The sequence below is a fragment of the Pipistrellus kuhlii genome, unplaced genomic scaffold (genome assembly GCF_014108245.1).
Source record: "Pipistrellus kuhlii isolate mPipKuh1 unplaced genomic scaffold, mPipKuh1.p scaffold_m20_p_5, whole genome shotgun sequence".
In the NCBI taxonomy this organism is placed as follows: domain Eukaryota; kingdom Metazoa; phylum Chordata; class Mammalia; order Chiroptera; family Vespertilionidae; genus Pipistrellus; species Pipistrellus kuhlii.
Genome location: NW_023425551.1, coordinates 81174663 through 81188945, shown reverse-complemented (window position 1 = coordinate 81188945; position 14283 = coordinate 81174663). Strand labels below are relative to the sequence as shown.

Sequence of the window (14283 nt, the reverse complement as noted above, 5' to 3'; positions counted from 1 at the left end):
GGTGTGCCCAAGAAACGAGGGCACAGGGCAGCTGTCTAGCTGGAGGCAGCCATGCACATGATGTCCATGTGGGGCAGGTCCTGCAGTGGAAAGCAGCTGCAATGACTGGTGGACAGTGCAAGAGAATATGGCATTTCTAAGGCTCTTAACACATGCTGCCCCTTTCCTCATCAATGACAGAATTAGGTTTTTTAATTTTAGCAAATTTGGTAAGGGCAATTTAGCAGCTTATTTTAATTGGCATTTATCTGATGACTAGTGAGATGGAATATGTTTTTAAATTTCCTGTCCACTTAAAGCGGGAAAGCCCAGAGAGGAACAAGCATCACCATCTTTTCCTCTCCTGCCACGAGTCTGCAGGTCACTGAGCAGCAGTACTCCCTCCGCCAGGCCTAGGAGCTCCTCAGCTGCAGCCTCATCCGCAGGGCGTCGGACCTGCTCTTTTCCTCTTACCGTCGGCCATGTTCAGGACGCGGGCCCCAACCCTAACTGAGCCTGCAGCAGAAACTTGGCAAATAATGACCAATTAAGCTTGAGTAAATAAGCAACAGGATCTGAGGGACAAAAGAAACTTCCAGATCATTCCAAATTGTTTTTCCACAAGTGTGACCACCCAGGAGCACTATGGAATTGGTGAGTGCCTTTGGTCGTGGGGATGAGGAGAGGAAGGTCTGGCACTAGTAAGAAGGAACCAGGAGCGCTCGATATCCTGCAAAAGGACGGCCTCACCTAAGACTTCTTTTCAAAACCCTGCCACACATTTAGTGTGTGTAAATCTGGTTCAACTATCTGAGCCTAGAACTCAATTCTTTTCTAGTCTATGAACATTAATACAGGAGACTGCTTGTATAAGAATAAAATAGCTGAAACCGGTTTGGCTCAGTGGATAGAGCGTTGGCCTGCAGACCCAAGGGTCCCAGGTTCGATTCTGGTCAAGGGCATGTATGTTGGTTGCGGGCACATCCCCAGGAGGGGATGTGCAAGAGGCAGCTGATCGATGATTCTCTCTCATAGATGTTTCTAACTCTCTATCCCTATCCCTTCCTATCTGTAAAAAATAAATAAAATATATTTAAAAAAAGAATAAAATAAGTGCATCTAAAAATTATACATAAATATATAAATTAATCAATTAGCTAATTTTTAACTTATTTACTATAGAAAGGAGGGATCAAGTTTGACAAGGCTGAGAACCACTCTGATCTAAGCAATCATTCACAATTATAAGAGAAGTAGAGAATGGTTAACCGGGTATGAGGTTTTTGCCATGTAATGCTTACATCCTCATCAACCCGTTTGAATACAACTTTTCATAAAGCCAAGAGTATCTACTTAAGTGTTTTTGTAAAAGCCAAAGTGACAGTCCCTGAAAATTCTCATTCTATGGCTGACTCTACAAGTAACCATGGAAGTGGCCCGGGAGGAGCAGAGGCCCTCTTCTGAAAGAGGCGGCCTCCTGGCTCTGGGGCCAGAGCCGAATTACACTCTGGCCACGTGAGCACAGAACCTCAGCACCTCAGCCAGTCCCTTCACAGGGGCAGTGTCTTTGCCAAGGTCTCCTTTCATCCCCGAATTGTAACTGAGCGGAAAGTCCCTTTCTAAGTCTCAGCTGCCAGAAATAAGAGACTCAGTAAGATTTATTTAAGGGCCTCTGCCAGAGATCTGGGGGATTCATCCTGTCATCTAACATAAAAAAGCCTCACACCAGCGACGACACCCAGGCCTGGTTCATTTCACTGTTCATTTTATATAGTCAAAACTATTTTTCTTAAGGAAAAGCTCTTAATTTCTTTTGTTATATTTTTGTGCATATGCTTTTCCTAGGAGGGCAGACTAAAGATGCTTCCACACACAAATATATATGTTTATGCTAGGTGGACAAAGGCTTTCCTGAAGTTTTAAATCATATCTTCCATTAAATTATTAAAAGAACAAATCATCAGAATAAGATCCTATATAATAAAAGCCTGATATGCAAATCGACTGAAGGGTGGAATGACTGGTCGCTATGAGTGCACTGACTACCAGGGGTCAGATGCTCAATGCAGGAGCTGCCCCCAGCCCACAGGCCCCAAGCCGGCCTAGGCGGGGGCCAGCGGGGGTTCCCCCGATTGCCCCTCAGATTGGCCCTGGTCGCCAGCCAGGCCTAGGGAGCTACCCGGGCATGAACTTCACGCACGCCTCCGGTCACTATATATAAGACTAGAGGCCCGCTGCACGCAGATTCGTGCAATAGGCCTTCCTTCCCCTGGCTGCCGGCACCAGTTTCCTCTGGCACCGGGACCCAGGCCTCTGCTCCAGCTGCAGCGGAGAAGCCCAGCCCCTTCAGTCTTCGCTCTGCACCTGCGTATACAAATTAACCCGCCACCTTTGTTGCGTTGATTTGCATATTTCTCTTTTATTAGTGTAGGTATTAAAAGACATAATTGTTACACTTTATAATGTGGTCACTAAAGGAGTTAAAAATACATCTTCTTACCAAAGTAGTACTTACAAAACCACAATTTATCTTAGGGAAAGTAGTGTTCCACATATTCTACTTCATAGTTTCCTCCTCAAGATCTTGAATATATTTGACACATGATACATATTTATGGCTACCTTTTGCCCAATCTTTTATTTTGAATAATTTCAAACATATAGGAATTTTCTTCCTATTTTTGTACTTATTTTTAATACAAATCTATAGGTACAAATAGCCATACATGTACATTATTGCTAATATTCATATTTATGTGATTTAAAATTCATTAAAAATTAAATAATGGAAATTCGGAGAATGATATCTAAATAAAGCCTGCTTCTCGACAAACCAATGGGGTTAATTTGCGATCTCTTTTGATTTGTAGTAATTTACACCTGGATATGTTTTCTCATATTAACATCCCATTAAACAGTGAAATATTCCCAAGGTTAAAAATGTTTATTTGCTTGAACTTATTTAGGAGACTAAAAGCAAACTCTGTTCTTCCAAGAAGCTGGAGCTTTGTTTGCAGATCAAAATAAAGTGAAAACCTGGAACACAGCTTATCCACCTAATTAAGAAGACATCTTTTGGTTGTTTTCATTATGGGTCTTTCAGTACTGCTATTGTTTCTTCTTATCTATATGCAAACTTGGTTATGTTCATTAACAATCTTTGTAAAATTAGTCACCTACATGGAAAGATCAGGAGATCTCACAAGAGAACCCAGCGTTCAAGCTTCTCTTGAAACATCAGAGCCACACGGGTCTTCACGGCCACAGGCTGAGCCTGAGCAGGTCCCCTCCGTGTGACCAGGGCAGGCTCTCCCCGCCCTGTCAGAGACACACCCTGCCACCAGCCCGCCCTCCCCTAAAGCTTATGAGCTGGAGGCCCCGGTCTACAACATTATTTCCTCTATTTTATCACGTGGAAATGGTTGAAAATACTCTTCATATATTATGACATATATTTTGTGATTAAGGTTCTGGATTTTTTAAAAAATCATGTTATTTTCCTAATGAATTCTGTGATACCTTAGCCCCACCTTCCATTCACAACTGTTCAGACTGTAAATTTGAAAATATAAGTCATACAGAGCCTTCACTTTTTTCTCCATTTCAAATAGAGTCAAATACTTTTGAGCTTAAAAAAGGTTAACAAAATTGAACCTTAAAACTATTCCCAAGTAGTCACAGGCTTTTTAAATACTCTACTTGTGTAGAACAAGAGATAGGAAAAACTGCTTCCCTAATGAGAGACATTTTGAGTTACCCTTTGAAGATTTCTGGTTGCTATGATACATGAAAGAGAGTATAACCATTTATTTTCAGGAACAGGAACACACAGTACCGAACTGGGATAAGAAGCACAGATTTTAAAAATAAAGTTCACTATGGAGTTTTCCATGTTCTTAGATGAAAATACAAATGAGATCAAGAAGGGTTACAAGCTCTGGCTGGTTTTCTCAGTGGTTAGAGCATCAGCCATTAGACTGAAGGATCACAAGTTTGATTCTGGTCCAGGGCATGTACCTCAGTTGCAGGCTTGAACCCCAGGCCCCAGTCAGGGTGCATGCAGGAGGTATCCAATCGCTATGTCTCTCACATCAATGTTTCTCCCCCCCGCCCCCTTCCACTCTAAAAACCAATGGAAAAATACCCTCAGGTGAGGATTAACTAAAAAAAGAAGAGTTACAATAAATTCTTGACAGGCTGACATAAGATTAGTAAAATTAGAGAAAATTATGAAGCAGCTCTGAACTCTTGAGGCATCCAGAAGTTCAAAAACTTCCTTAAATGAAGGTGAATTAGGTCAAACATGCTGTAATATTTTTACTTTATGCAAGACAGCGTATCAACAACTTGAGGGAGAGGATCAAAGTGCAGGGAAATCTAAGGACACATCACTACACTGAGAAATTTCTAAGATGGTGTATTTACATGGCAGAGGAGCAAGTGGTAAGAGCCAGCACTGTAGCAGAGAAGTGTGATACCGTGTTTCCCCGAAAATAAGACATCCTCCAAAAATAAGACCTAGCACATGGAAAGATAAGACATCCCCTGAAAATAAGACTAGCGCAACTGTGGGAGAAAAAATTAATATAAGACACTGTCTTACTTTCGGGGAAACGGTATTAGGACACAAGTGAGGAAGTCAGAGAACAGGCCTATGTCACAGGTTATCAGGCTGCCTACAAGTCCCTTCTAATTTATATTCTAGCAACGGTTCTGTGGATATGGTCTTGCCCAGACATGAAGCAGCAGGCAAAAGGAAATGGCATCCTTGAGGAGAATGCAGTTGGAGGTATGCACATAATTCTCTCCTTCTGTTTCCGTTTTCAGACGTCCTATATTTTTGTAATAATGCTCTTGGTTTGGCTGAGGTGAGACTGGGTAAAAGAAATGAAAATATGACATGAACAGAAGGCAGAACAGCTGCAGACCCAGCCTCTCTCTTTTTACCCTGCCAGCCAACAGTTTTACCTTTCGCACGGAATCAGCAAGAAAGAATAGCTCTGAAAACCACACAAAGAGGTGATTTTCTTTTTCGTTACAGAGAGAGTGCCACAGGGCGGCTCCTGCAACCTCTGCTGCCCCGGCCTGGCCCTGGGAGAAGCCTTCCCCTCTAACCCTTTCCCCCCCCCAAATATATTTCATTGATTTCTTACAGAGAGGAAAGGAGAGAGAGAGAGAGCTAGAAACATCGATAAGAGAGAAACATCAACCAGCTGCCTCTTGCACGCCCCCTACCAGGGATGTGCCTGCAACCAAGGTACATGCCCTTGACTGGAATCGAACCTGGGACCCTTCAGTCCGCAGACCGATGCTCTACCACTGAGCCAAACCGGTTTTGGCCCCTCTAATCCTTGAGGGTCACTATAGTACTAGGTTTTGGCAATAAGCAACTGAGTAAGTGGAGGCCAGTTTATAAAAGGGAACATTTTAGGTCTTTGATGTGATTGCTAATGTTTCAAGTTCTGCAGATTTACCTGTTTCAGAAGTTCAGCCACTTTGCTGAAACTTCAGCTGGGTGAACGAAGCTTAGAACAGGTTGAGTTTAATGGTACTGAGGCCCTGACAATGCGAAGATAAACTACTTAATAGTCGCAGTCCACTCCTGTTCATACAGAGAACTTTTCTAGTAACAGAATAAATATATGTTCAATGCAGAAAAACTTGATAACCTATGAACTAACCCAAAGATAACCACTGTGAACATGTGGGTGAACATTCTTTCAGGAGCACAGCGTTAGGAGTGTGGGTACGGATGAGATACTAGATCAGTGGTCGGCAAACAGCGGCTCACAAGCCACATGCGACTCTTTGGTCCCTTGAGTGTGGCTCTTCCACAAAATACCACAAGCGGGCGCGCACGTACAGTGCGACTGAAACTTCGTGGCCCATGCGCAGAAGTCGGTTTTCGGCCTGGGCGAGTCTATTTTGAAGAAGTGGCGTTAGAATACTCAAGGGGCCAAAGAGCCGCAGTTTGCCAACGACTGCTCTAGATGCAGATCTTACCGGAAGCGCTTGAACACACATAGCTGGGCACAATTTGTGTGGACAACTATTAATCTCACTGACCCTCAGTTTTCCCTCATCTGTAAAGTGTAAATAAAAACAGTTCCTACCTCATAGGGCCCGGTAAGCACTTAGTGAGGCAATATATGCAAAATGCTAAGGACAGAGCTTATCATATAGTAAGTGTATAAGCAGGGTTTCTATTCTTTCTACACAAATGGTTATATACACATTTTTTTAATTGATTTTTACAGAGAGGAAGGGAGAGAGACAGAGAGCTAGAAACGTCGATGAGAGAGAAACATGGACCAGCTGCCTCTTGCACACCCCCTACTGGTGATGTGCCCGCAACCAACGTACATGCCCCTGACCAGAATAGAACCTGGGACCTTTCAGTCCACAGACTGACGCTCTACCACTGAGCCAAACTGGTTTTGCTTATATACACATTTCTTTCCCATTTTATGGTCTCATGTCATAAATGCTGTTTGTAGCCTGCTTTGGTCATTTAGGAACGGGTTACAAACATTTTCCTGTGTTAGTAAATATCTTTCACTACATATACGGGCCCTCAGGAAAGCTGCCCTAGACAGTACCTAAGCACAGGTTGTTATGCTTGTAGAGCACATGAACTTGCCACTCTCAGCACAGCTAGAGGAATCCTCTCTAATAAAAGAGAAACATGCAAATTGATCGTACCTTCACTACACCCACAAGGCACGCCCAATCAGGGCGAGCCAATCAGGGTGAGCATGCAAATTAACCCAACCAAGATGGCGGTTAATTTGCATACCAAGTCCAAAGCAAGGTAGAAAGAAGCCAAGTGCTGCAGAAGGGAGCGAAGCTGCAGAGAAGCAAGCAAGCAGGGTGGCAGAGAGGGTAGGGAAGCAGGCGGGGCGGGCAGAAGGGAGAAACCGGTGGAGCAGTGGAGACCACAGCAGGAAGCCCTATTGCAGGAATCTTCCTGCAGGGGGCATCTAGTCCTATATAATAAAAGGCTTAAATGCAAATTGTCCCTTCGATCAGGGGTTCGATCAGGGAACAGGACCGGCGAGCCAACGCTCACACCTCCCCGCCCCAGCCGGCCAGGACCCCATCCATGCATGAATTCATGCACCAGGCTTCTAGTAAGAAATAAGCAATGGGCAAAGGTATGGCAGACATCTTCAAAATGGCAGGAGCTGATGAGATGGCCTGGCAGCTCTGATCAACAGTCGTAACTAGGCAACACCAATCAGATCCTTCCTTGGGAAGACTGAAAGTGAGATGCACACAGGGAGGAAAAATACAAAGTAAAAAGGTGCAAGCAGGAGCCAGGAGACTGAGAAGAGGTGAAGGCGGCAGATCCTTCACACTGGAAGGGAGGGACTGGGCCACGGGTGTGGGTGCAGGTGTGGTGATGAGGCTGCCTGAGCTACAGACATTCCCACTGTCATCTGCCCACCATGAGCGAGCCCTGCCTGTGCACGGTAGCCCATGCTTTCATTTCTGCACAACCTGGCTGGGTGGGTGCTGCAACACTGTTACTTTCTTCCTCATTTAACTGAAGGACCAGTAGATACATTTACTCCTAACCACCTGAAAGTGCATTTATGTGGCTGCTCCAGTTGTCATTTCAATAATAGTAATAAATGTAATAACTGTAAAATACAAAAATTATATTTTCTTTCTTTTTTTAATCCTCACCCAAGGAGTGAGGATATTTTTTCCATTGGTTTTGTGTGTGTGTGTGTGTGTGTGTGTGTGTGTGAGAGAGAGAGAGAGAGAGAGAGAGAGAGAGAGAGAGAGAGAGACAGACAGACAGACAGACATACAGAGAGACAGAGAGAGAGAGGGAGGGAGAGGGAGAGAAGAGAAGAGAAAAAGAAAGAAACATCACTGTGAAAGGGTACATCAATTGCTTGCCTCCCACACACCTCAGGTATGTGCTCTTGATAATCAAACTCACAACCCTTCAGTGAGTAGGCCAATGCTCTAACCACTGAACACACCAGCCAGGGCAAAAAAAATTATATTTTCTTAAGTACTTGCTGTGTGTTAAGCCCTGGGGATTCAACAGTGAGCAAGAGAGAATGGTACCTTGACTACATAGAGCATCAATTCTATCACAGAAGACAAGCAAGCAGTACCAATAAAGGATGACAGATACCATGATGCTAGAAGTACAGACTGCAATAGACACACAGGAAGAACAAATCTGGGTGGAATTACAAAGACTTGATGAGAGAAGTAACTTTCAGATTAAGGCAAAAGAAATGTAGAGTTGAGACCTGTTTCAAGTGCTATTTTATATGTTCTTGGAATCAGTATTACATCCCTGTGGAACAAGCAAATAATCTAAAACATTATGTGGTGAGAGGAAGTAAATGGGGGTGATGAAACTTATACCAGCCATTAGGAACCTAACTGAGATAACATAAGCAGAGCAGAAGATGGTGTTGCCACAAGAGACGATGGAGAAACATTAGTTCCTTCCTCCTGGTTTTGAATTGCAATCTCTCAGTTTCTCTAATCTATCTGTTAGCTCTTGAAGTAGAGAAGCAAGGGTCTAAGACTTTACTTCTGACTATTTATTCTGGAGTATTAGTTAGATAGGCAGGGCATGGCTCAGGAACTCAAAGCATGTACGTTGAACATCATCTGACTACAATAAAACAGAAAAGGTACTGTTCTCTCTCAAGCTGCACCGTTAACAGCTCTGGCTGACAGAACTGCTGCTTTAGCCACTGCTCGACAGCCAGGAGCCAGGGAGCACAGGAGAACAAGGCTGCCACCTCCCACCCAAAGGCTAATGAGAATGAGCGTGTGTACTGAGACTGCCTGTTCTCCGGCTGATCAGCTGATTCCTGATCTTCTTACCGAAGAGACCCCGGGAGTCACCGGGCTGTCTGGTATAAGTAGACACAGTGACTCTGTGAGAACCCTTCCTGCGTAGAGCGGTGCCTGATAAACACTACCATGTCACCGCCTGACCTCCTCTTTAATCCACACGGTAACTGTTAAATGCCTTCTTTCTACGACCCTCAGTGTGTTTAGCAGACATACAGGTTCACGATCACAGGGTACGCCGTGCTCTTTCTCGTGCATACCTCCTCACAGACTTCCCGGACTGCTGCCACGCCCGGCTCCTCCTCAGGCTCCATGCCTCCTCCAGGGACAATCCACCGGTCTGGATGGCGGCTACTACTCACCAGTAGCACCTGGAAATCACACAGGCCACGTGGTGGTTAAAAACTCAAAAGACACATTCATACAAATTCAGAGTTTAAACACCACAAAAGTAAAAATACCTAAGACCCCTTTGTTTACACCTCTCCAAATCACTTCTTGCGAGGCAGCTTTCGTTTCTCTTTGAAAAAAGCAGGCCACCTGCCTAGTAAAAGCAGGAGGGCATCTAAACCAATGGCATCACCCCCGCTTTCCCTTCCAATTCTGCCAACTGTTCCATCTACCCCCTCCTTCATTGCTTCCTCTAAAACCCACTGAATGCAGAGCTGACGAAAAATAGAGAGATTGTCTCTGATGAGCATGTGAGTGCTGTGAAGGGCTGGCCAGAAGGCAAGGCCTTAGCTGAGGCTGGTACCACAGTCCCACCTTCCCTTCTGTCCAGATCCTGCTCCATCAGATGGCCACGGGCCCACACAACCTGCCACCCTAGGCCCTAAGTGTGCACTGAACACCTCATTCTCTCATCTACATGGAAAGTAGAATATTCCTTTTCATCATGCTTTCAGATGAGATAAAACTGTAATTTTTTTTTACTAAGAAATTTTATTAAGAAGTGAAAAGCAAAGCAAAGACACAAAAATATTGATAGAGAATTCAGTTTACTAATTCAAACTTTACCAGCATTTTATTTATTTATTTAAAATCTTTTCTTGTTTAAAGTATTACATGTAGTATTACGTATGTCTCCTTTTCCCCCACTGACCTCTCCCCGGCCACCCCCACCCCTACCCTCACCAGCATTTTAGTCACGGCTAAAATAAAATCTGGAATTTCTCTAGTCCCTCTTCTTACCCTTCTCAAGGACTCATGCTAAACAAAGTTAGTGGCACCCATTTGGGAGTGGAGTTGGGATGGCATTATTCCTAAAATTAAAGGAATCCCCAAGTGCTCCCTAAGCCGTCACTTTCTGATGTCTTTGAGCGTCCATTCTTATCGCAAACCATATTCCTTACCTACCCCTTCACTCTAGTCCACCCTCAGCACTAAACTTCTACTCTGCAGTCATCTTTACTGCCTAAAAGAATATACTACTTCCTCTGTAGCCTTTACAGATTCCACCACTGACTTCCAGTTACCTACCTTCCAGTCATCCCCTCCCCCCCTTAATTGATTTGCTATATAATACGTAGGCTTTCTTCCTAGAGTTCCCCCATGTTCTGGCTGTTCTTTGGACACAGGAATTTGATAGTTCAATGACATGTCTAATGAATACTTCTAGTTACAACTATAAATGTGGACTGGAGCTAAGAGGGAAAGCGAATGAGATTTGAAAAACAGTCTTAGATCTTCCAGCCAGGATGAAAGGAAGCAGGGGGAATGGGCGCATCTGCAGAGCTTACCTAAAAGAGCTGTCCCCATTTCCTCTACCTGCCCTTGGTGTCATGCAAGTTCCCATCCCCACCACCAAGAGAACAGTAGTGATAGATCTATTCCAGGTATCCCATGTTATTAACGTTCTGGAAATATTGTCCTTAAAAATTAGTTTATCTATGGTAATACATCTTAGATAGATTACTAATTCCCAGAAAAATTGCCTGCAGTAATGCACCTAACATGATCTCATTTCCAGAAATGTAATGTCCCAGTTGACAGCCCCTCAGGCCTGCTATTACCTCCAGAGAGGTCTTCTGGTGTCCCAGATGGCACGGGGCTGCACCCTGTCAAATCTGTGCCATGCCCTGCAGACTGCTTCTACAACCAGCTCTTTCTAGTAATTTGTGTGTTCCTTCTTAAAGATAAGACCAACACAATAGTGGATAATTATCTGAACTTGCTTGGATTCCAGATAAATAAGAGTTTCTCTTTTTACAGAACAACTGCCACAAGTTCTTATGCACGACGACGCTATGTTTAAAAGAAGAGTAAAGCTGAGTAGGAGGTGAAATAACCTTTCAGATTAAATCAGTGACTTATCAGAGGGCCAAGCATTAGTAGTTTCAGTTCCTAGAGTTTTAAAGCCATTTTACCCCTAAGCTACTTTTTTTCCTACCCAGGAGCTCAAATACTGCTACAAAGAGGAACCAGCAGACATAAACAGTTTACAAAACTCCTCATAAACAGCCCTTCACTTTAATCAGGTTGTTTATTTAACAAAAAAAGGAAATTCCCTGCATAGTCCAAAGTAACACTGTATTTGTGTTGTGAATAGATATTCTGACATTTTTACTTTGGAAGTAAGAAGGTATTTTAAGAGCAATACGAAAAGGTGGTAACATACACAAATATCATCCTTAAGTATGAGTCCAAGGGTATGGAGTATGGATTATATGGAGTATTAGACTTCTAAATGAGTGTGTCCTGCTCTGTCTTTTCAAATTAATGTCTAAATATTAAAATAAGCACACATAACACTTTATATTGCCTGGTGTTCAATGACTTTATTTTTTATTTTTAAAGAGAAGACTAAAGAAATCAGTTATATAAAAATAAAAACTATAGTGAAAGTACACTGTTTGAATATAACTTACTGGAACATCCAGTGTGTTCTTATAAACCTTAACCCCCTCCCACAACTCTTGTAAATACTGAAAGAAAACAGACTAATACCAAGGGGAAATACAGGGATAATTACAGCCGCAGGAGTAATTTATTCAGCGCCCACTTTAAGCCATGTGCTGGCTTTTTACATATTCTATTTTTACTGCACTCTCTACTTTTCTAACAACCATGCAAGCCAGGTGTTATGTAATTCTCACCATTATAGAAATGAGAAAAGTGAGCCTTAGATGTATCTTTCAATAAAGTATCTCTTGTAGGCAGCATATGTAAGGGTCTTTTCTTTCTTTTTGTGCCTTTGTTTGTTTGTTTGTTTTTATATATTTTATTGATTTTCCACAGAGAGAGAGGGAGAGGGATAGAGAGCTAGAAACGTTGATGAGAGAGAAACATCGACCAGCTGCCTCCTCCACACTCCCTACCAGGGATGTGCCCGCAACCAAGATATATGCCTTTGACGGGAATCAAACCTGGGACCTTTCAGTCCGCAGACGGACGCTCTATCCATTGACCCAAACCGGTTTTGGCTGCCTTTTTTTTTTTTTTTTTTTAGAAATAGATAGATGATAGCTAGATAGCTAGATAGATACAGAGAAAATCGATGTGAACAAAATATCAACTGGTTATCTCCTGCAATCAGTGTTCCAAGCAGAGATGGAACCCACAACCTCGGTATGTGCCCTGACTGGGAATCAAACCCACAACCTTTTGGTGTGGGGATGATGCTCCACCTAAATGAGCACCCAGCTCAGACAAGGGTCTTATTTTCTTATCCATTCAGCCATTCAATGTCTTATGATGGGAACATTTAATCCATTTACGTTTAAAGCAATGCTGATAGATATGTAGTTATTGCCATTTTATTATTCATATTTTTTACCTTTTTATTTTTTTCTTCTTCTTAAAGAAATCCCTTTTAAATTTCTTGTAATATTGGTTTGGTGGTGATGAACTTTAGCTTTTTCTTGTTCGGAAAGGTTTTTCTCTGTCCTTTGACATAAATGATAGCTTTGCTAGGTATCATTATCTTGTTTTTAAATCCTTGCTTTTCATTATTTTGAATATTTCAGGCCAATCCCTTCTGATCTTAAAGTTTCTGTTGAGAAATAGACTGACAGTCTATGGGAGATTCCTTGCAGATAACTGCCTTTCACTGGTTGCTTTCAAAATTCTCTTTGTATTGTATTGTATTTAACCTTTGGCATTTTAATTATGTGTCTTGGTATAGGCTTCTTTGAGTTCATCTTGTTTGGGACTCTCTGGGCTTATATGTCTATTTCCTTTGTCAGATTAGGAAAACTTCCTGTCATTTCTGCGAATAAGTTTTCAATTCCTTGCTTTCTCTCAGCAAATGTTAGAATGCTTGGTGTTGTTCCAAAGGCCCCTTAAACTATCCTGTTTTAAATTATTTTTCTGTTTACTGTTCTTATTGGGTATTTTCTGCTATCTTACCTTTTAAATATATATATCTATATATCTCTTTACATATAGATATAGACATATAGATAGATATAGATATATTTTATTGATTTTAGAGAGGAATGGAGAGGAAGAGAGAGAATCATTGACTGGCTGCCTCCTGAACACCCCCCACTGGGGACTGAGCCTGCAACCCAGGCATATATCCTGATTCAGAATTGAACAGTAAGTTCCTGGTTCAACCCAGCTGGGCTGTTACCTTACCTTTTAATCACTGTTGGTTCCCTCTACTGTATTCTTCAGTTACTATATTCTTAATTTCTGACTGGTTCTTTTTTATGTTTCTTATTTCTTTTAAATATATTTTATCGATTTTTTTTACAGAGAGGTAAGGAGAGAGATAGAGTTAAACATCAATGAGAGAGAAACATGGATCAGCTGCCTCTTGCACACCCCCTACTGGGGATGTGCCCATAACCAAGGTACATGCCCTTGACCGGAATCAACCAGGGATCTTTCAGTCTTCAGGCTCACGCTCTATCCAATGAGCCAAACCGGTTTCAGATGTTTCTTATTTCTTTGTTGAAGTTTTCATTGAGTTCACTGAGCATCCTTATAATTAATGTCTTGAACACTGCATCTGGTAGATTACTTATCTCCATTTTGTTTAGTATTTTTTTTGGAGTTTTGTTCTGCTCTTTTATCTGGGATATGGTTCTTTGTCTCCTCATTTTGTAAAGTCCCCAGCATGAGCCAAGAAGACAGGCTGCTTGTATGGAAAAGCTACTCGGTAGAACCAGCTTAGGTGGATAGGAAAGTTGGGTGGGGTGTGGTCTAAGGGAATCCGCAGGGCAGGCTCAGAAAAAACAAACAAAAAATGGCTCTGCCAGCACTTTTGTCGGTAAGAAAGCTGCCTTTCAAGCTCTTGTCCCAAAGTCAGACAATTCAGTTCCTCCCCATATGCCCCTGGCATATTTCAAGCTATTGCCCTAACACTGGATGGAGCTCAGAGCGAGTGAGACCATCCATGGGCCCTTTAAGTGGAACGCTGGAGATTCCAGACTTCTCTCTCACTCAGCCACAATCTCCAAAGGTTTCCACACACAGAAATTATGGGGATTTCTCTTCCTGAGCTGGGGAGCCTGGTATGGAGCTAGG

At 42.6% G+C, this 14283-nt stretch overlaps 1 protein-coding gene across 2 annotated transcripts in view; it reads right to left on the bottom strand.

Annotated features, from left to right (window-relative positions):
- The window catches only part of NUDT3 (nudix hydrolase 3), a 74274-nt gene that overhangs the window by 28681 nt on the left and 31310 nt on the right, over window positions 1-14283 (bottom strand). For both annotated transcript variants that reach the window (XM_036415334.2, XM_036415335.2), the window contains exon 2: window positions 9072-9182. In XM_036415334.2, the coding sequence (XP_036271227.1) occupies window positions 9072-9182 (111 nt within the window). The remainder of the gene's footprint in view (window positions 1-9071; window positions 9183-14283) is intronic.